Source organism: Mustela nivalis, assembly GCF_964662115.1.
Source record: "Mustela nivalis genome assembly, chromosome: 7".
NCBI classification, from domain to species: domain Eukaryota; kingdom Metazoa; phylum Chordata; class Mammalia; order Carnivora; family Mustelidae; genus Mustela; species Mustela nivalis.
Genome location: NC_139026.1, coordinates 44914716 through 44937796, shown reverse-complemented (window position 1 = coordinate 44937796; position 23081 = coordinate 44914716). Strand labels below are relative to the sequence as shown.

General features: G+C 36.4%; 1 protein-coding gene across 2 annotated transcripts in view; it reads left to right on the top strand.

The window, feature by feature from the left end:
- TBC1D15 (TBC1 domain family member 15) overlaps window positions 1-23081 on the top strand; it is a 79430-nt gene that overhangs the window by 27669 nt on the left and 28680 nt on the right. The window contains exons 4-8 of one of the 2 annotated variants that reach the window (XM_082742840.1): window positions 6427-6565; window positions 11574-11784; window positions 21258-21360; window positions 22330-22380; window positions 22683-22880. In XM_082742840.1, the coding sequence (XP_082598966.1) occupies window positions 6427-6565; window positions 11574-11784; window positions 21258-21360; window positions 22330-22380; window positions 22683-22880 (702 nt within the window). The remainder of the gene's footprint in view (window positions 1-6426; window positions 6566-11573; window positions 11785-21257; window positions 21361-22329; window positions 22381-22682; window positions 22881-23081) is intronic. The other variant, XM_082742841.1, reaches the window with a different exon arrangement.

The window sequence follows — 23081 nt, the reverse complement described above, 5'->3', positions numbered from 1 at the left end:
TTGTCTGTTGTGGACATTTCATGTAAATGGAATCATACAATATGTGATCTTTCATGACTGGCTTCTTTCTCTTAGCCTATTGTTTTCAGGGTTTATCCATGTTATAGCATATCTCAGTTCATTCTTTTCCTTTTCCTTTTTCTTTTTCCTTTCTTTCCTTTCTTTCTTTTTCTCTTTCACTCTCTCTCTTTCTTGCTTTCTTGCCCACCTGCCGAACAGCATTGCAATTATGGAAATACAGTAGTCTCCCCTTATCCATGGGGGTTGCATTCTAAGACCCCCCTGCATTAGATGCCTGAAACCACAGATAGTATTGAACTCTATACATACTGTCTTTTTTCCTGTGCATACCTTTATTAAAGTTTATAAGTTAGGCAAATGACATAGACATTGTGATGTGGTGTTAGGCTATTAAATATATGTACATACTGTCAGAAGGTAGATCATCTGCTTCTAGTTGGACCTTTCTGACCACAGGTAACTCTTTGTGGAAGAGAGAAACCATGGATATGTGGTGGAAAGGACTACTATACCACATTTTGTTCATTCATCAGTTGATGGAATTTTGGTGTTTTTTTTTTTAGTTTAAATAATGCTGACATGAACATTCACATACAAGTTTCTGTGGGGACATATATTTTTTTCTTAAAAACCTAGCAGTGGAATTGTCGGGTTATATGACAGCAGTGAGTTTGCCATTTGTATTGTATATTGACTTACTGTGGAATGTAGAGATTTCTATTTTATCTCTAATTCACCCTGAAACTCAGGCTCAGTTCTCTGCATATCTTCTCAAAAATATCTATTTTCTTATTTTTAAAAGATTTTATTTATTTATTTGTGAGAAAGGAAAAGAGAGAGGACAGGCAGGGGGATTCCCAGGCAGAGGGAGAAGCAGGCTCCCTGCTGAGCAAGGAGTCCCATGCAGGACTCTGATCCCAGGACCCTAGATCATGACCTGAGCCGAAGGCAGATGCTTGGCTGGCTGAGCCACCCAGACAACCCTCTTCTCAAAATACTTCAACATGTATATGATCTTTGGATTTCATTTTTTTTTTTTTAAGGATTAATTTATTTATTTGAGAGAGAGGAAGAGAGCCATTCACATGAGTTGGGAGAGATGGTCACAGACGGAGAGGGGGAGAAAGAGAATCCCAAGCAGACTCCCTGCTGAGTACAGAGCCTGACTGGCCCTGAGATCCATGACCTGAACCCAAATCAAGAGCTGGTTGCTCAGCCAGCTGAGCCACCCAGGTGCCTCCAGTTTTCACCTTCTAGAGACATTTCTTCCTGAACCACCTTACAAGCTTGTTCTGAACTGGCTGCCCTTTCGGTTTGCTGTGTGGCAGTTGTCTTGAAGATTCTTTTTGCCTCTTCCTCATATTTTTATCCCCATTTCTTATATCCTGTGCTGTTTTTTATTTTGGTATACTCCTTTGTTTTCATGCAGCTCTGGTGCTTCTGAGAAAAAGGATGTATGGGAGCAAAGAAATTACTTTCTTTAGACTTTCTATCCTAATTCTGAATTGATAGTTTGGCTCACATAGAATTACAGTTGAAAAGAAATTTTCCCATGTATTTTTTAACATTATTGCTCTACATTTGTCTAATTTCCTTTATTAATATTAAGTCTAATACATTCTAACTCCTGATCCATTGTATGGTTTTTTTTTTCACTTTAGAAGCTTTCATGATTGTCTCTTTGTTTCTTGTATTCTAGATGTCCTCATAGTAGCCTTTGTGGTCCTTTTAATCCATTGTTCTGGGCACTTGATGGGCTCTTTTAATATGGAAACTTGTGTTTTTTAGTTAGTAAGAAATGTCGAATTATTTCCGTGATGATTTTTTCTTCTGCTCCATTTTCTATTTTCTTTCTTTCTTGCACTCTTTAGACCTGGATTGGTCCTCTACTTTTTAATCCTTTCTTTCCTGTTTTTAATTCTGTGTGTGTGTATGTGTGTGTGTATTTTTTCTAGGAAGTTCCTTCCATTTTTTTTCTAATCATTCCTCATTTTCTTTCTTTCTTTCTTTCTTTTTTTTTTTTTTTTTTTAACTATCTTTTTTCTGTTAACATATAATGTATTTTTAGCCCCAGGGGTAGAGGTCTGTGAATTGTCAGGCTTGCACACTTCACAGCACTCACCATAGCACATATCCTCCCCAATGTCCATAACCCAACCACCCTCTCCCTACTCCCTACCCCTGGCAACCCTCCAGTTTGTTTTGTGAGATTAAGAGTCCCTCATGGGGGAAAAAAAAAGTGTCTCTTACAGTTTGTTTCTCTCCCGATCCCTTCTTGTTTCATTTTTTCTTTCCCTATCCCCCAGCTCCCCACTTTGCCTCTCAAATTCCTCATATCAGGGAGAGCATATGACAGTTGTCTTTCTCTGATTGACTTATTTCACTCAGCATAATACCCTCTAGTTCCATCCACATTGTTGCAAATGGCAAGATTTCATTTCTTTTGATTGTTGCATAGTATTCCATCACACACACACACACACACACACACACACACACGTGTGTGTGTGTGTGTGTATACCACATCTTCTTAATCCATTCATCTGTTGATGGATATCTAGATTCTTTTCATAGTTTGGCTGTTGTGAACATTGCTGCTATAAACATTCGGGTGCATGTGCCCCTTCGGATCACAATGTTTGTATCTTTAGGGTAAATACCCAGTATTGCGATTGCCAGGTCGTAGGGTAGCTCTATTTTCAACCTTTGAGGAACCTCCATGCTGTGTTCCAGAGTGGCTGCACCAGCTTGCATTCCCACCAATGGTGTAGGAGGGTTCCCCTTTCTCCACATCCTCGCCAGCATCTGTCATTTCCTGACTTGTTAATTTTAGCCATTCTGACTTGTGTGAGGTGGTACAATTTTTTTTTTTTTTAAGATGTTATTTGTTTGTTAAAGAGTGTATAAGCAGGGGGATTAGCAGGTAGAGGGAGAAGCAGTCTCCCTGCTGAGCAAGGAGCCTGAAATGGGACTCAATCCCAGAACCCTGGAATCAGGACCTGAGCCAGAGGCAGATGATTTTTAACCAACTGAGCCACCCAAACATCCCAAGTTTCTTCAGTTTTTTTTTTTTTTTTTAAAGATTTTATTTATTTATTCGTGAAGGAGAGAGAGCACAGGCAGGGGGAGTGGCAGGCAGAGGGAGAAGTAGACTCCCTACTGAACAGGGAGCCCGATGTGGGACTGGATCCCAGGACCCTGGGATCATGACCTGAGCTGAAGTCTCACTTAACTTAACTCACTTAGCACTTAACTGACTGAGCCACCCAGGAATCCCTTAAGTTTCTTTAATTTTATTTTTCAGTTCTTCTGTTGCCTTTTTCATTTTTGCTATATTTTAAATTTCTAAGACATTTTATTGTAAGTGTCCCTTTTCCAGTCCTTTTTAAAAATAGCATCCTGATCTTTATGGATATATCTTTCAGTATTTCTAGAGTTTAAAGGTAGTTTTAAGATGTTTTTATCTCTATATAATCTATTTCTTCTAATTGACTTTTTTCTCCGTGTTTCATTTGGACTTTTTTTTGTGTAGACTCTTGCCTTTGATGTTTGGTGATCTTTGTGGTGTGGTGCTTATTATTTAACAGCAGACACAAAAAAAGTGATCGACTATCCTTTGTAGGTATAGGTAGGTATGGGTAGGCTTGGTAATCCCTTGGGGGAATCCCTAATGTTAAAATTAGATCCTTTCTCTTGGGCTAGTCATTTGCCTGAGATTCCTGCAGATTCCTTCCTGGAGAGCGTATACCTGGATGCCAGTGTTCTGGGAACTGAGTGGAGAAAGAGCTGGAATCTCACTTATTCATTATATAGATGGGCTTTTAATTAATTCTTGTTTTCAGTGTGTTATCCCTTTGCTCAGTGTGCTTGGTTTCTCCTAATCCAGAGATAATCTGTTTTATTTTCTTTAACAAGTAACCTCCAGCCTTTTGGACTTTTGTTAGTACTCTTTTTAGCTTGAACTCTATCCTAATTTCCAGAAGTACTTGATCGACCAGTTCTAAGCCTTTGTGCTGATGGGGCTCTGTAGATGCTTCTTAAGTCTCCCCATTGATTTCATTTATTCAGTTTTCCTCTCTGTTTTTTCAGTCTACTTCTTCATTTTGTTGTGCCTTTATAGTATCTTTCTGTTCCTACAGATTTTCCTTTTTGAAAAATTACAGTAGCAATACATGAGTACATTCTTGTAAAAATATTCAAGTAATACAAACAATAGAAATCGAAGTCCTGCTTTACTAGAATCCTGTTCTTTATCTGTCCCTGTTTAGTGTATCTTGCCAGACTTTCATCTGTACACATTTCATTATTGGTCTGTTGAGACCTAGTTTTTTTTTTTTTTCCTATGTCTTTACACTGTCTTTCATATTTTTATTTTTTACTTAAATGGGACAAAAAATTGAAATTCATCTTAACTTGCTTTTCTGTTTGTTTTTTTTTTTTCTTTTAAAGATTTTATTTATTTGAGAGAGAAATTTTGAGAACAAGCAGGGGAAGGGTGGAGGGAGAAGGAGAAGCAGACTCCCTGGCAAGGAGAGAGCCTCTTGGCAGGGCTTGAGGGCTTCCACCTGAGTCAAGGCAGACACTTAACCGACTGAGCCACACAGGCATCACAAGTTTCTTTAGTTTTTTGTTTGTTTGTTTGTTTTGTTTTTTAAGATTTTATTTATTTGTGAGAGAGAGTGTGCATGTGCAGGGGGAGGGGTGGAGGAGGAAGGAGAGGGACTAGGAGAGAGAGAATCTTGAGCAGACTCCACGCCGAGTGTGAGCCCAATGTGCAGCTCAATCTCAGGTCCTGAGATCCTGACCTGAGCTGAAACCAAGAGTCAGACACAACAAGCCAAGCTACTTCTTTTTCTTTTTCTTTCTTTCTTTTCTTTTTTTGAAGATTTTATTTATTTATTTGCCAGAGAGAGAGAAACTGCGAAAGAGGGAACAGAAGCGGGGCGGGAGGGGGGTAGTGGGAGAGGGAGAAGCAGGCTCCCGGCTGAGCAGGGAGCCCAATGTGGGGCTCCATCCCAGGACCCTGGGATCAGGACCTGAGCCGAAGGCAGACGCTTAACCCGCTGAGCCACCTAGGCACTCCTTAACTTATTTTTCTTTGATTGTTTCTAAAGTTGGATGTTCCTTCATATTTGTTCTTGACTTGCTTGTGCATACCATTTGTTTTTCTGTTTTGATATTTGGCTATTTCTAAATAATTTGGTAGGTGTTGTTTTTGTAGTCTGGATGTTTTTCTTTTGTCTGCTGTACATTTTGAAAACATTTTCTCCCAGTCTTGTTTATTTTTAACTTACCTTTGCTACCTTTTATTGTATAGGAATTAAATATATATTTTTAAAGATTTTATTTATTTATTTGACAGATAGAGATCACAAGTAGGCAGAGAGGCAGTCAGAGAGAGAGAGGAGGAAGTAGGCTCCCTGCAAAGCAGACAGCCCGATGTGGGGCTCCATCCCAGGACCCTGGGATCATGACCTGAGCTGAAGCAGAGGCTTTAACCCACTGAGCCACCCAGGCACCCTGGAATTAAATATTTTTATTTAAATTATTAATATTGAATTTTAGAGTTTTGGTTTTTTTTTTTTTTTTAAAGATTTTATTTGTTTATTTGACAGACAGAGACCACAAGTAGACAGAGAGGCAGACAGAGAGAGAGAGAGGGAAGCAGGCTCCCTGCTGAGCAGAGAGCCCGATGCGGGACTCGATCCCAGGACCCTGGGATCATGACCTGAGCCGAAGGCAGCGGCTTAACCCACTGAGCCACCCAGGTGCCCCTAGACTTTTGGTTTTATTCTCTTTTAAAATGTTAAGTTCTGTAGAACTATACATGTGGATATGTTATTTGTAGCTCTTAGCAAATTTTGACTGAGAAATATGCAACCAGTGGTGGCTTAAATAAAATTGCTACCTTGGTTATTTTTCTCAAATAACTACAGATCTACTGGTTTAGAGTGATTCTCCTGTTTTTTCTCTTGCAGTCATAACATGGCTGCCATATTTTTAGGCATCATAGCTACATTCAAAGTAGGGGAAAGTGGAAAAGGGTTGAGGCATTTTTATTGGGAAAGCAAAAGCATTTCCAAAAGCCCTGCAGTTGACCTCTGCTTTTATTTCATTGGCAACACTAACTGCATGGGCAAGCTCTTCTTTCTTGGGGGGGGCGGGGCATGGGTGGGGGGGATGACCACATGGTATGGGGTGGGGAAGCGGGGGTGGGCGGGGAGAAGTGGTGGGATGGAGTGGGTAGGTGAAGATAGAAAAGGATAGGAAATAGTGGTTGGTCCTCCCACCAGTGATGTCTGTCATAATCTCCAGACTTTATGGAGAAGTTGAGAATATGTTGTTAAATGAAATTAAATTCTAGTTTTAGTCCCTAAATATTTTATATGTATTTTTTTTTTTTAGGATTCCAGTTCAGTTGTAGAGTGGACACAGGCCCCAAAGGAAAGAGGTCATCGGGGGTCGGAACATCTGAACAGTTATGAAGCGGAGTGGGACATGGTCAATACAGTTCCATCTAAAAAGAAACCACATACCACTGGAGGTATGAAGTAAATCTTTTGAAATCTTAAACTGATCTGCTACAATATAATAAAAATAAAAGTGCAGAGAAAATTCTTTAATGTTTCTCTATCACAAGGATGATTTGGTGCTTTAATACATTGAACTCCTATTTTAGTTATATTCCCTCTTCATATCTTTTTGTTGGTTGTAACTTTGTAAAAAAAAAAAAAAGTCCTTAAAAATACATATTCTGTTTTGTAGTTATTCATGGCAGAAAATAGAAACACTTTAAAAAATTGCTTTAGGTTTCTCTCATGCACATTTTTCTAGCCTTAAAAAAAAAAAAAAAAAATCATGTTATTTCATCCTAAAGCACCAGGGGGAGATGGAGTATACCACTAAATCATACTGTTCTAACTTCAGTGCTTACTGAGACCTTGACAGTTCATTATAGTCTCCCATTTATGTATGTCCAGTGACTTTTTTCCTTTATGTATTACATGTGTATATTTAAATCTGTGTTGCTTTGTGGTGATAATTTACATGTAGATAACAAAAAAGAGCCAAGCTAACAGCCTGATAGAACATATATACTACACCAAATATGATTTAGATAGCCCATTTAATGATGTAGTCACATCTATTTGTGATTCCTTTAAAAATAGTAAATACTCATACAGAGTTAAAATGGTTTTTTTCCTTATTGATTAATTTGTGTTTTATAACTAAAAGGACATTTAATCTCTTGCTGACTTTAGTCTGAGTTTATGATTTATCCACATTTCCCAATTCAGAAAACCTGGCCAAAATTGGCTAGAATGTGTAATGCTACATTTATACATCATTGTTACCCAGTGAATCTGATTTTCATGTATGGCCTGGGGAATCATTCTCATATACAATAGTTACACTTTGTACTATATCATTTCTTGGAAACAGTGGCAATTAATAAGTTAATAGTAACTCATAAGCTTTTGGTGAATTAAAATCAGGTCATTCCGGTGTGTTGCTTTGGTTTTTGTTTTTTTCCTTTTTGGCATTCTTTTTCTATTGAAAGGGAAGGTTCTTACCAAAACAATACTAAGTGTTAAGATAAGACCACAGGGTTTTAGTATATTTAGCATGTAAAGTGATTTTTAACGGCTCTACATTAGATTTTCAGGATTAAGTTATATGAATTGTTCCTTTTTTCTTTGTTGTTGCCTAATATTGTTGGTTTCTTGAAAATGAAAATGTCAGGCAATTGGAAAGAGCAAGGGAGTGAGTTTTCAGAATTCCATAAAAGAAAGAAGCATTACATGTATGAGAAGAGCATAATCTGACAATAAACATCTTTTTAGATTAGCAGTTTTCAGCTTTGGCTGCACATTGAAATAACCTGGGGAGGTTGATATTTTTTAAAAAGTACTAATGCCTGTGTTTCATCCCAGTGAATTAAATCAGACTCTAGGGATGGAAACTGGGCATTTGTATTTTTTTTAAATGCTGTCCTGTTGATTTTAATGTGCAGAACTGAGAACCTGTGTGTAACTGTGTAGTTTAGCAAAAAAACCACAGATGTAAATACTGCTTATATGGCTTGGCCATGCACTGTGACTTATAAAGAGCCTTTATTTATCAATTATTATAAAAGTTAAGGAGACATTTTCTTTTCTTAGTGTTGAAAAAAATTTATGAGTGTATACAGTAGTAGAAAATGGTATTGAACATAATATGGCCCAGTATGCATACATGGCACGTATTTGGCAGGAGTTATGAAGTATAGTACATTCTATCCCATGCCATCCGTTCTTCCCCCAGACTGTCTCATCCAATTATATCTCATAAAAAGTTCTTCCTAAAGGAGATACTTTCTGAACTTGATGTTTCAGAGTTCAAATTTATGCCATTATGAAACATTTTTATATGTTTAAAAAGCATTTTTTCTAATTTTATTCATCATTGTATAGTTTTCCTATTTTATACTTTTTACTTTTTTGTGTGACAAAGGAAATTGGGACAAAACTTAAAAAATTGACTATTAAAAACTTAACTTTCTTTATATTTTTTAAGAGTTTCTATTACAAATTCTTTGTTTTCATATACCAGATTAAATGTTTTAAAAATGTTTCTTCCCAGAACAACAGACTCCCATCATATTCTGTACACCCATCCAAATAAAATGTCATGTCCTTGATGTTAATTCTGTTCAAGACATATAGGGACTTACTGAACTGTTTTAGTTTTACTCTTCTTCTGTTATGGTTAGTTGTCCCATGTCATTGTGTTGGCGATACTTCTTACATGTATTTGGCAACATCATTCATCAAAATAATTCATTTTTTTAAAGATTTTTATTAATTTGAGAGAGAGAGTATGCATTCAGGCACATGTATGGGAGGGAGAAGCAGACTCCCTGCTGAGCAGGGAGCCTGATGTGGGACTTGATCCCAGGACTCCAGGATCAGAAGCATGACCAAAGGCAGGTGCTTAACCAACTGAGCCACCCAGGTGCCACAGAACTAATTAGTTTTATTTACCTATTTAAGAGAGAAAGGGAAATTTTGAGTTAACTCGAATTTGTTAGTTTTCTTTTTGTAACCCTATTTTCAGTTAGCTATTGGTGGTAGACTAAATTGCAGATTTCTTTTATGTTGACTTTGGTACTAGATTATTCATTTATTCATTGCATCTTTGAGTACCTGCTATGTGCTAGTTACTCTTCTAGGCATTGAGAATATAATTATGAACAAATTAAAGTTCTTATTCTCATGAAGCTTATTATGTTCAAGTACTAAAGGGGCTTCCAGAATTGACCTGTAATGTTTCTTTCATTGTTTATCAGAGCTTCAAGTGAGGAAATGTATAAGGCATTTTCTATTTCATATGTGATGTGTTTCTTCCATTAACATGGGAAAAATATGTGTAAAAGTTTTACTTTTGAATATGCACAAACTACTGATAATTCATATAGCTTGCATGTATTTATATTTTTCATATGATTTTCTTGCATTAATTTATAGTCTTTCTATGTAATTTAAGAACTTAATTTTAAAAATTGTCTATATCTAGTTTTTCATTTGCTTTGAAAGTATTTTTAGTCTTTGCAAATAATCTAGTAGTCCTAAATACACTCACATGTAAATGATTCAGGAAGACATTGGAATTCTAGAATTTTCACATTGATATTAGCTTGTAGTGGTGTTAAGAGCTCTGATATAAATTCCAGTGAAATATGATGTAGTCAAGTGGGCACGTGGCACTTAATCTAGTATCAGACTTAGGTGTGAGTGCATCATCTGAACTGGTATGGAACCTAGGCAGGATACTGTAGAGATAAATCATTTCATAGTCTTTCTGGACTTCTTTCAAATGATACTTAAGTGTCCATGAAATAGTGATAATGCATGTATTTTTTGTAGGTAGAGTTTCTGTACGCTGTAGATTTCTTTGTGTCATATTAGGAGATCTGTTTGTTGGAGCTGATGGAGCTATGGTCTTCCTGACTATTATAGGAAGGTGACATATATGCAGGTCAACACTGATCTACCCTTTTATTAAATTCTGTAAGCACGTATCTTCTATGCAGTTTATGTTTGTGGAGCTGATAGTGTGGAGTTGAGTTAAGATCTTGAATAACAGGATAGTGTAACTGTTCTTAGGAAATAACATTAGAGAAATGGATTTTTAAAATTTCGGAGATACGATATGCTTGTGTCCAAGTTAAAATAGGTAAAAATGGCATTTTTGGATAGAAATTATAAGTAGTAGTGGGAAAGTAACATTTTTCCCCTAAGTTTTATTTATTTATGTATTTTTTAAGCTGCTTGTTATCAGGTATACTATTGTTCACAAACCTAAGTTTTTTTAATCTTCTGTAACTAGCCCTCAAACTCAGGAAATAATTTATGTTACTATAGTTTGGATTGAACTGAGGTCTTACTTTAGTAGATTGAATTTGTGGAAGATTGAATATATTCATTCTTTTTTCTTAAAAATATGGAATGCTTCACAAATTCACGTGTCATCCTTGCATAGGAGCCATGCTAATCTTCTCTGCATCGTTCCAATTTTATATGTGTGCTGCTGAAGCAAGCACTGTATTCATTCTCTTTGAAGCACTCACAACTTAGTTATATTTTCATCCTCAACTCCCCACTGCTCTTTGGGTTTTTGCAAATAAAATGTCTGTTGGTATATTTACCCCACTGTTATTATTTTTTTTTTGAAGATTTTATTTATTCATTTGACAGACAGAGATCAAAAATAGAGAGGCAGGCAGAGAGAGAGGAGGAAGCAGACTCCCTGCTGAGCAGAGAGCCAGATGTGAGGCTCGATCCCAGGACCCTGGGACCATGACCTAAGCTGAAGGCAGAGGCTTTAACCCATTGAGCCACCCAGGCACCCTCCAGTGTTATTTTTTTATACCAGTGTATTTACCTTCACTCAGTGTAGTCTAGTAAAAATAATTGTAAAAGGAAGTGAGGAAGTAAAGGGTTTTTGTTTTATTTTTAATGACTCTCCAGGAGCATCATGCCATTTGTATTTGGCAGGGGATGGGGGGAGTGGGCTGTGGAAAAGAGTAACATTTATTGAGTATTTGCTATATAATTGGCACTATACTAATTAGTGAAAGGTATGATCTCTTTTAATTCTTAGAGTAACATTGGGAGGTAAGTATAATTATCTCCATTTTTACAGATGAAGAAACCAAGGCTCAGAGATTTTCACTTATTTGCTCCAGATCATTCAGTTAGTAAGATGGTGGTGCTATAATTTGAATCCAGCCCGCATACTTCCAAAGCCATAGTCATTTTTGGACAAGCTTTTACTTGAAATAGAGATCATGTTTTTTTCACTTTGTATTGCAGTAAGATGATTATTTTCAGAACTATTCTTTTAAGAAAATGTATGTTCCCATTTCTAATACAGGTAGAAGCCATAGAAACGTGAATGCTATAGTCATTCTCTAGGTTCAACTATTATCTGTTAGGCAGTCATGAAGAGCGCTGTCAGTACCTTTTGAAAGGGTGAACAAAAATATTTTGCCCCACTTTCTTGTTTTTAAGATGCTCCAAGTCATAGAAATGGGAAAAGCAAATGGTCATTCCTGTTCAGTTTGACAGACCTGAAATCAATCAAGCAAAACAAAGAGGGTATGGGCTGGTCGTATTTGGTATTCTGTCTAAAGGATGACGTCGTTCTCCCTGCTCTGCACTTTCATCAAGGAGATAGCAAACTACTGATTGACTCTCTTGAAAAATATGTGGTATTGTGTGAGTAAGTATCAAATTATTTTCTACTTATTGAAACTGGATTGTTGTATTGGTCCCAAGACAGACAGTTTTTACTTGTCATTGGGCATCAGTGACCTGTGTGCAGACAAGGGCACAAGCAGCATTGTTCTTTCTTGGATATTGACTTCTTTGGATGAGTGGTTGAATAAAATTTTGCCATTTTGGTGCTTTGGATCTGCAACTTATCACCTTATTACTGTTCTAAAGAAAAGAGTGGTCCCATATTTTTTATACACATTTAAATGAATGATGATGCATCAGTAACTTATGGATTATATATTTAGGCAATTAACCTTTTATTACATATTGTCTGTTAAAGATAGAATTTTATTTGTAATGTTGTATATTTAAATACAGCAAGTCTAAGGCCTTTATAAAATTTTTATAGGTGTGGAAGATAGGGCTTTCTCACTTTCCAAAAATCTGGAATATATTTATATATATTATATATATATTTTTGTGTGTGTATGTGTGTATACATATATATTTATTTATATATTTTATTCATTCATTCATTCATTCATTCACCTATGTGCATTTATATTCTCATATTCTTTCTTGCTTTCACTTCCTACAAATATATATTGAGTATCAAAGCTCTGAGCACTGTGCTAGTTGCTTGATAGTTAGTAGTGAACATAACAGGCTGTTCCTGGATATCTCAGAGTTTATGGTTTTGTGAAGGATGCCAACCAGTAAATGGCAATAAAACTCAAGATGAAGTACAAGGTGCTTTGCGAGATCCTAGGAAGTGAAGAAGGTCCCTCATTCAGACTAGGGTTTGGGTGGGATTCAGGGAAGACTTTCTGGAGGAAGTAGTATCTGTGTTAGACCTGACAAATGAGTAAATGTTAGCACAAAAGAGAAGGAAATTAATTTAGAGGAAGAGATGTTTTAGATAGAGGGAAGAATATAAAACATGATGTAATCACAGAACAGAGTAGTTGAATAACAGGTCTGCATACTGGGAGACAGAGGGTACCAAATTTAAAGATGAAGCTGGAGAGCTGAGTAAATGTCAGAGCATGAGGATCTTGTAAATCATTTTAGCTGTTTGTTCCAGTCATCTAGGTGAGATTATAGTAGCATGAATTAGGGGAGTGACAGGAAAGATAGATGTATTGGAGAAAAATATTTAGGGTTTGATTTTGTGATTGAGTGGTATGTGGATGTGAGAAGAAGGGAGAAGTTGAGGTTTTTAGCTTGGGGAACTCTAGGGATGAGTGTTAACCTTATTAATAATGTCACTTTATAATAGTGTAATATATCTAAATTTAGATTATATAAATATAGTGGTCATCCAAAAGTTGGAAAATACTGGCTGTGTTTTCTGATATGAAATTCTCCCTCCTGCCATCTTGAACATCTCTGGCTGGCACTAGGTATAGATTAGTACCAATATCCGTAAGAAAGTTAGGCCCGGTTGGCAGCATGTGGGTCTTGAATCTTGAAGTGGGAAGCTTTGAATAGGTTACCACCTGGGGGTGGTGGTAGGGGGTTTAAGTAGATTTTAAGAGGGGCATGATTAGAGCAAAAGGTTTGGTTGTTGAATAGCAGGTGTTAAAGGCTTGGGGGGTTTAGTACTATAGCAAGTTCTGTATCGGTCAGTGTTGTGTTGTAACTGTCAGAATAGAGTTCATTCAATTTGAGACCATTGATGAAAGCATAATGTTGAGGATGAAATGGTAGTTCCTCTCTACCCTTTACTGGTGTTTACCTTGGAGAACCAGGGTTGGTGTTAAATGTACTAGACTATACTGTATAGAAAAGATGACCAGTGTGTATTGAGAGGGATCAGAGTGGTATGAAGAACATTAGAAGGATGTGGAGATTTAACTTACAGAGGAGGAGTTTTGGTGCAACATTAAATAAAATCCAAACTTACTAGGGTTGATGGAGTCCTGCACTTCCTTATTAACTCTGTTTATCTCTTAAGTCTCACCTCATGCTGTTCTCTTTTATATTCTAGCCACATACTTTCTTTCCGTTCCTGAAACATACCAGACTCTTGAGTTAGGGTCCTGTATGTAGGCTGTGTTCTTTTTGTTTGTTTGTTTTATTTGTTGCCTGGACTATTTTTCTCCCTTTCTGATCCTGATCTCAGTTTAATGTCACTTCCTCAGAGAGGCTTATCTGGATACCCCTCCCATGTAATGTAGGTTCCCACCCCAATTTCTTTTTCATTGTCTCATTTCCTTGTTTGCATCATAATTCTTTTTTTTTTTTTTTTTTTTTATCAGAGCTGGGGGGGGGGGAGAGCGAGCACAGGCAGACAGAATGGCAGGCAGAGGCAGAGGGAGAAGCAGGCTCTCCGCTGAGCTAGGAGCCGGATGTGGGACTCGATCCCAGGACGCTGGGATCATGACCTGAGCCGAAGGCAGCTGCCCAACCAACTGAGCCACCCAGGCGTCCCTGCATCATAATTCTTAATAGAATAATGTTAACTCTTTACTTTTTAAGTATTCTACTCTAGAATGTATGCCCACAAAAGCAGAGATTACATCTGTTTTGTTTACATTTTAGGTTCCTAGCCACAGTACCTGGCACATAATATCTGCACAATAAATTTTAGTGGAATGAATAAATGGCATAGTACTTAATCAGTTCTACAAATAATTTTGAAAGAGTTGTTATAAGAACTATACCATGGATTTGTTTTGTATGACTCCAAAAAGCAATTAGAAGAAACAGGTTGTAGCTCAGGGATTAGAGAGTTTTGTATCCTGGATGGGTTCAGTGATAGACTCAGCAATCACTTAGGTGCTTTTGAGAGTATGTGTACCTTGAATGTGTGTTGGTGGTGTTTTAATGAGGGTTGTAAATGAAACTTCTTTACAAATGCAGAAAAGGAAACAAAAGTAAGGAGCAAATATAGGAATCAGATGATGGTAAAAATATCATTATTGGTGAGGTTTAGATGTGCAGCGTCATAATAATTTACTCCAATGTAATTTTGAAGTCACTTGGTTATCATTTTTGAACAACTACAGGTCTTCCTATTGAGGATAGACCGATAGATGTGAATGAAAGCAGACTGGAAAGCCCCTTCTATGTTGGTAGGCAAATCCGAGAGAGAGAGAGAGAGAGATGCATGCGCACCTGGAAAGGATAATTTATGCCAAGCATGCACCTAACTCTCTGCTGATCTCAGTATCAGATATATCCTAGCAAAAAGGAGAGTTTAATAGAAGTTCATCTTTCCATTTAAATACAGGAAGCCATGGGAATGGTGTTCCTCCACATATATATAAATATTACATATATACATTTAATTTTTTATTCAACAGGTTTATTTTTGAGGACCTCTTACATTCTAGACACTCTGTGCTAACTTGCTGGAAAAAGCAATAAAAAAAAATATGGGCTCTGCCTTCATGAAGTCTGTACTATTGTGGGAGAAACAGACATTACTTATGCAAATAAATTTAGCATTTTAGCTGCAATAAATACTCCAAATAAGAGATGTGTAGAACTGTAACAGCATAGAATAGGATATTTTTAAAGTTGTTTTGTGTGTCAGTAGTAATTGAACTCTGAGAGAGAATGAAATTAAGGGGAGGATAAAATGGGACATGATGTCCGCATCAGTGATTAACTGCAACCTTTAATGACCTGGTCAAAGAGAAGAACTAACAAAGGAGAATGAACCCCCCCCCCCCCATACTTGTTCTTTTGTCTTTTCCTTTTGGGCTTTGTTGTTCAATTTATGGTCAACCAGGGTTATGGCCATTCTTGGTGGGCGGGGGTGGGGTGGGGTGGTTGTCGGGGTGGTGGTAGAGAGAGATGGCCTAAAGTGAGTTCTTCAAAAACCACTGCTAATACCAGCCACTTTTCCACTGTATATTTTTCTTTGATACTGGGGGCTAATTTATTCTTTGTCCCCTAGATGGTCTGAAATATATAAAAATAATTTATCAGATATTTTATCTCCAAGGCCCCTCTGTATCCTAAGCTGAAAATAAACTCTTCCTCTTCTCTTTCCCATCATAAACTATACCCAATTATATTGCACGATAGAACTCACCAGAGATCATATGTTGAGCCTAAGTGGTAGAATATAGATACTCCAAATAAATTGTCATTGACATTAAGAAAATTCCATATTTGTGTAAGCCATCTCTGTCAAATTCTTAGGGAAATATTAAAGATCCTTATTCTTTATTTCCTTAGTTGTGATCTAAATAAATGGAATTCTCAATTAAGTTGAACTCCAAAGAAATGAAAATTCCCAAGTATTCTTGGTTTTTCACTCTATTAGATGTCAGCCACGGCAATCTCATTTCCTGTTCCCAGAGCAGTTATTTCAAGCAAAATCATGTTTCCAGAGTCACATTCCTGAGGCCAGAGATTGTTGTAGAGACTAGAAGGAAGAAGAATAGTGCCAGAAAACCTTGGTTTCTGCAGCCTGACTGGGGTGCCAAGCAGTCTAAGCCAGGGTCACCCTTCTTGTCTTCTTTTCAATTCAGAACCAACAGAGAGAGTCAGACCATATTCTCGTTTGTCTCTGGTTAACTTAGATTGCATAATGCGTTTGCATTTGTGACCATCTTCTCTTCCTAATACTGCCCTAACGAATTAAGGGCCTTAGCATACAGATTAATGAAGTCATGAAGTCCTAGGGATGTGCAGCCTTATAAGAGAGAGAATGAGGCTGGGCCAGCTGTGCACCCATAGTTCCTTCTTTCATTCTCATCAGCTGGATCAGGGAGTGCAAAATAAGCTAGCTTCTTGAGACCTGTTATTTCTCAAATGGTTCTTTTATCTCCTGGGAAAAACATGTTGTCCTTTTTATTCATGTTTGTTAGTGTTCTTTGATTTATCACCATTTAAAATATGATACTTGGGTAAAGAATGAATCATAAATTTATGTTAACCTTTCTGGAACCAAGTTGGTTACTAGGATATGAATGAAGGTTGTGATATGAAGGTTCCATTAAAATTATTTTATATATTGGGCTATTTTTACGTTAATGTATAAGCAGTAGGATATTTCCTAAAAAGCCAGATTGGTTGTAACACCATTTATAAGATTAGGTTATAAACCTCATTTATTCCCTTTGGATTATATGGATAAAATGAGTAAGAATATATATATATAGTTTTGTTGTGAATATTCTGTACTTTTTAATTTTATCATCTTTTTTGATTGATAATAGCCTTTGCAGTGATATTTTTATTTCTTTAGTTTTCCATATTGGTCATTTTCAGTAGCAATGGAAAATAGTTAACCACTACATCTCAGCACACAAAATATTCTTTAACTGTTATCATTCCTGAATTTATTCTGAGGTCTTTGAGAGAGGCTCACTCCAGAGTCTGGGAAATACTTCTCAGTTTTCAGTGGATATATTTCTATAGTTGTGATATTAGACAATGGTTTTCTTTAAGCTCTTTAGTAGGCTCTAATAGAATTACTGATGTTAACATCATTAAAAGTTCTGTCTTGCTGCTGCGATGAGTTTGAAAGTCTTGAATAATGTCATAAGATATCAACTTCCAGAATCCATTATATTTCCAGAATATGTACATACAAATCCATAATATTTGTGATCTTTCCAAATTAAATCAGTGTGATACCCTGGCAGGTGGAAACATAACAATATTCTGGAATACGGCACCCCTCCTTTTGATGAGCTGTGCAATTGCCTAGCAATATACAGCTTGTCCTTTGACTCATGTACTTTTTTTTTTTTTTTAAGATTTTATTTATTTATTTGACAGAGAGCGATCACAAGTAGGCAGAGAGGCAAGCAGAGAGAGAGGAAGGGAAGCAGGCTCCCTGCTGCACAGGGAACCGGATGTGGAGCTCGATCCCAGGACCCTGAGACTATGACCCGAGCTGAAGGCAGAGGCCTAACCCACTGAGCCACCCAGGCGCCCCGACTCATGTACTTTTAAAAAATGTTTTTGTTGACTTCCTAAGCTAAGGGCAACTAAGTCTTAAATTTCTTATATCTTATTTTCCTAGAGCTTTCCCAGCCCCTCATTAAAGAGCATTGGGTATAAAAAGTGAAATACTTTCTTTTTATTAATTTTTAATTTTTTAAAAAATTTTCCTTTTATTTATTTGAGAGAAAGCACGAGCAGGGGGAGGGAGGAGGAGAAGGACAAGCAGATTCCCTGCTAAGTGCAGAGCCCAATGCGGGGCTTGATCCCAGGATCCCAAGATCATGACCTGAGCCGAAGTTGGACACTTAATCAGATGAGCCACCCAGGGATCCCTAAATACTTTCTTCTTAAAAGAGTATCTGTGAGATGTAGTATATATACATATACAATGGAATACTATGCAGCCATCAAAAGAAATGAAATCTTAGACAACTATCATATGATCTCCCTGATATGAGGAAGGGGTGATGCAACATGGGGGCTTAAGTGGGTAGGGGAAGAATCAATGAAACAAGATGGGATTGTGAGGGAGACAAACCATAAGTGACTCTTAATCTCACAAAACAAACTGAGGGTTGCTGGGGGGAGGGGGTTTGGGAGAAGGGGGTGGGATTATGGACATTGGGGAGGGTATGTGCTTGGATGAGTGCTGTGAAGTGTGTAATCCTGGTGATTCACAGACCTGTACCCCTGGGGATAAAAATATATATTTATAAAAAATAAAAAATTAATTAAAAAAAAAAGAGAAATGAAATCTTGACATTTGCAACAGTGTGGATAGAACTAGAGGGTATTATGCTGAGCGAAATAAGTCAAACAGAGAAAGATAATTATCATAAGATCTCCCTAATATGAGAAATTTGAGAGGCAAAGTGGGGAGTTTGGGGAGTAGGGAAGGAAAAAATGAAACAAGATGGGATTGAGAGGGAGACAAACCATAGGAGACCCTTTTTTTTTTTTTGTAAGATTTTTATTTATTTATTTGAGAGGGAAACAGTGAGAGAGAGCATGAGCGAGGAGAAGGTTAGAGGGAGAAGCAGACTCCCCGTGGAGCTGGGAGCCCGATGCGGGACTCGATCCTGGGACTCCGGGATCATGACCTGAGTCAAAGGCAGTTGTCCAACCAACTGAGCCACCCAGGCGTCCCAGAGACTCTTAATTTCACAAAACAAACTGAAGGTTACTGGTGTCGGGGGGAGTAGGTTGGGTTATGTACACTGAAGGTTACTGGTGTCGGGGGGAGTAGGTTGGGTTATGTACACTGGGGAGGATATGTGCTATGGTGAGTGCTGTGAAGTGTGTAAGCCTGATGATTCACAGACCTGTACCCCTGGGGCTAATAATACATTATATGTTAATTATAAAAAAAAAAACTAAAAAGCAACACATGGAATGGGAGAAGATATTTGCAAATGACAGATCAGATAAAGGGCCAGTATTCAAGATCCATAAAGAATGTATTAAACTCAACATCCAAAAAACAATCCAGTCAAAAAATGGAGAGGAGACATGAACAAACATTTCTCCAAAGAAGACATACAAATGGCCAACAGACACATGAAAAAAATGCTGAACATCATTCAGCATCAGGGAAATAAAAATCAAAACAGTGAAATGTATGGAACTGTTGAAATACTATCTTGTGGGGGCACCTGGGTGGCTCAGTTGGTTAAAGTTCTCCCTTCAGCTTAGGTCATGATCCCAGCATCCTGGAATCTAGCCCCACATCTGGCTCTCTGCTCAGCAGGAAGCCTGCTTCCCTTTGTCTCTCTTTCTGCCTACTTCTCTGCCTGCTTGTGATCTCTGTCTGTCAAATAAATAAATAAAATCTTAAAAAAAAAAAAGGAAATACTATCTTGTACACTTGAAACTAATATAACACTGTTAACCAGATGGAATTTAAAACTTTTATTAAAAAAAAAAAAAGTATCTGTGGTTGCTTCTTTCCATCACTAGTTTGTTTAATGAGTACAGTTTTAAATCTGGAGCCATAATAACTATCTGAGCCCAGATTGCTGAAGGTTGCATATTTGTTCCCTTCCCTTTTTTCCCCCTTTCCTTTCCTTCTCTTTCTTTCTTTCTAAAGATTTTATTTATTTCACAGAGAGTACAAGCAGGGGGAGTGGCAGGGAGAGAGAGAAGCAGGCTCCCACAGAGCAGGAAGCCTGATGTGGGGCTCGATCCCAGGTCCCTGGGATCATGACCTGAGCTAAAGGCAGGTGCTTAACTGACTAAGCTACCCAGGCATCCCATTTGTTCCCCTTCTCTATGCATAGCCAGTGTTTTGACTTTGATGACCAATTATTATTTGGATTTTAAATAAATAATTTGACTTAATTTATTGTTGGAAATAAAATAATAACCATAGTTCCAGCTGTACTGTGCTAGGAAAATGTATCTTGCTATATTAGTTACTTTTTCTGGTGCTATATTTAAAGGATTTATTAAAAAATGCCTTGTGGAACTATATAAGTCTTCATATTAAGCACAACCCCAGTATTCAGTGTTCAGAAAAATGACATTTGATGAAAATTGAACATTTTAAAAGTCATTATTTTTTCTTACCTCAAATGACTCAACCTCATCTCCTTTTAAAAAGCCAAGGGGCTTATTAAGTTACCGTTGTCTCTGAAGATCAAGCGTTGTTGTGAATGTGTAAGAGTAAGATCCTGCTTTGGAGTTCATATCCCCTCCAGCATTGCTGTTGCTTCCTGTTATGCTAGAATTGAGAAGAGATAACTGTTATTAAAGTTCTTATCTCAAACCTTTATAATAAACTAGAAGTAGATAGCCACAACATAACACATTTAAGCTCTATTTTAAATACAGAAAAGTTGTGTGAACTTACTAAGTTATAAAACTTATTGAATAGAAAAAAGACTGGATAATTAATCTGATTACTTGAAATTCACTGTCTATTTAGAAAACATTTATTCTGCAGTTATTAAGAAATGTGAAGAAAAACTTGCTTCTAGAGCTTAATAAGCAAGAAATAAAAACATAGTTACCTTAACAACATTTATAATTTATAACCTTGTTAAATATGTTCGTGTGTGTGTGTTTATAATTATGGTTAGCATAACTAATGATCTTTAAAAAAATATCTGTTTTATCTTGTGGTTTTAAAATATGTTATATTGCAGTACTATCAAGCTGTGGAATGAAGTTGGAAACCCTTTCAAAATAGGACATTAAAGTGGGCTTTAACTTTCTCTAATTTTTACGATAATAAAGACATAATGATTGTAAGGTTTCCTACTATAAGTATAAACAAAAACTTGGGTTCATTACAATTTAGTCCTCTTGGCTTTATCCAGAATAAAATTACACTTCAACTCTTTTATATTTGTTAATTTAATATTTCATGTTTCATGTAGTTTTAGAGCCTCTTTAAGGTAGTTACTAAGTACTTGCTAATATTGTATTAATGGGAAACAGTTCTAGAATTGGACATTTGAGTTTTGGGATTTTTGTTGTTAAGGAAAAGTAACTAGGCATTAATAATTCTTCAGGTAGTAATTAATGCAGTGTGCTAGTATTTTCTACAGATCCCTTCTTTTATTACAGATCTCCACAGGATAAAAGAACACTTCTTGTGAATTGTCAGAGTAAAAGTCTTTCACAGTCTTTTGAAAATCTTCTTGATGAACCTGCATATGGTTTAATACAAGTATGTTTCTTAATCTGTTTTGTATTTATCTGTTAATCTGACATTTCATATACCTCCTACCTCTCACTTTCTTGTTTATACTTCGTTGTTTATACAGAACAACACGAGTGTCTCTGTGTGTAACATTTATGGAAATATTCTCTAATTTTTATAGAAATAATACGCTTCATATTATTTATAAGACTCAGGAACTTCTTTGGTTCTTAGTTACGCTTAAGGCAATTTCCCTCCTTATTGTAATACTGAAATTGGACATTAGTAGTTTTTTATTATCATAGCTTTTACTGACTAGGTGCACTGTCACTTGGTAAGCCAGTTTGAATTCATTAATGATAAACTTGGTAAAAAATATGGTTTGAATTTTTATTTTCAAATTTAAATAGGTTCATTTGGGGTAATGATAAACTAATTCCCCCTTAAGTATTTGAGTATATTCTTACATTTGGCTAAAAATATGCACTTAACACAGAGAGAAATAAAGTTAATTTGTTTTTCACTCAAATTTTTATGTAAACTAATGAAATGGTTGTTTTTTTATTCACTCAACAATGAGTGCTTACTCTGTCCCAGGTATCTTCTTGCTTCTGAAGATAACAGGATAAAAGGGGAACTTCTGAGGAAGGAGAACAAGATAGATGAACACTGATTAAAGTAAAAAATTAGGGAACAGTTTTTGTTGTGAAAATAATCATTAAAAGACCTTTAAAAAGTAGCTGTTTTTGATAAATATGAATAAATAGGCAGTTTGGGATTTAGAAGGAACTCTAGCAACAGAAAAATCTTTTGCTGTTTTCCAGGGCAGCACTGTCCAGAGCAGATTACACTCATTGGCATGATTTATTAATCATATCATTAGATTAAAATGTCAGCTAATATTTAAATATTGTGAACTTTAAAACTTAGCTGTCGATTATTTTCTGGTGGACTAGTGTGGTTCTGCACACTTTAAGAAATATTTTTTTTGTAAAGGCAGGACTACTAGACAGAAGAAAGCTGTTGTGGGCCATTCATCAATGGAAAGTAAGCACTGCATATTTGTGATGTATGCAGATTGAATAAAGCCTGCAAATCATTTGTTCATCTGCAATTCGATCAGTAGCATTACTTTGCTGTGTAATACTCTGTTTTAACCAAATGAGAAGATTGGCTTAGAAAATATAAATTCTTCCCAGAAAAAAATTTTTTTTTTAAATAATCCTAGAACGCTCTATTTTAGTTCTGATTTCCCCCCTTTAAAAAAATGTGGCCTTTTTGCCTACTGTAAGATATTTTTATTCTTCATTTGAATTAATGGTGCTAATATTTTTCTTCTTACTACATAGAAAATTAAAAAGGATCCTTATACAGCAACTATGGTAGGATTTTCCAAAGTCACAAACTACATTTTTGATAGTTTGAGAGGCAGTGATCCCTCTACACATCAACGACCGCCTTCAGAAATGGCAGATTTTCTTAGTGATGCTATTCCAGGTTTAAAGATAAATCAACAAGAAGAACCAGGATTTGAAGTCATCACGAGAGTGAGTGAAGATTTTTATTAATATATTATTATAACTCTTAGATTTTTAACAGGAGATTTTAAACATGTACTGAATGTGATAAGAATAGAAAACTCAATTTTGGTTATATCTGCCTCTTATAATCCTTATAACTTTTTTGCTAACTGATATATCTAACACTTAACACTTGTTCTGCCACCAAATTCTTGGGTTGTTCATCGA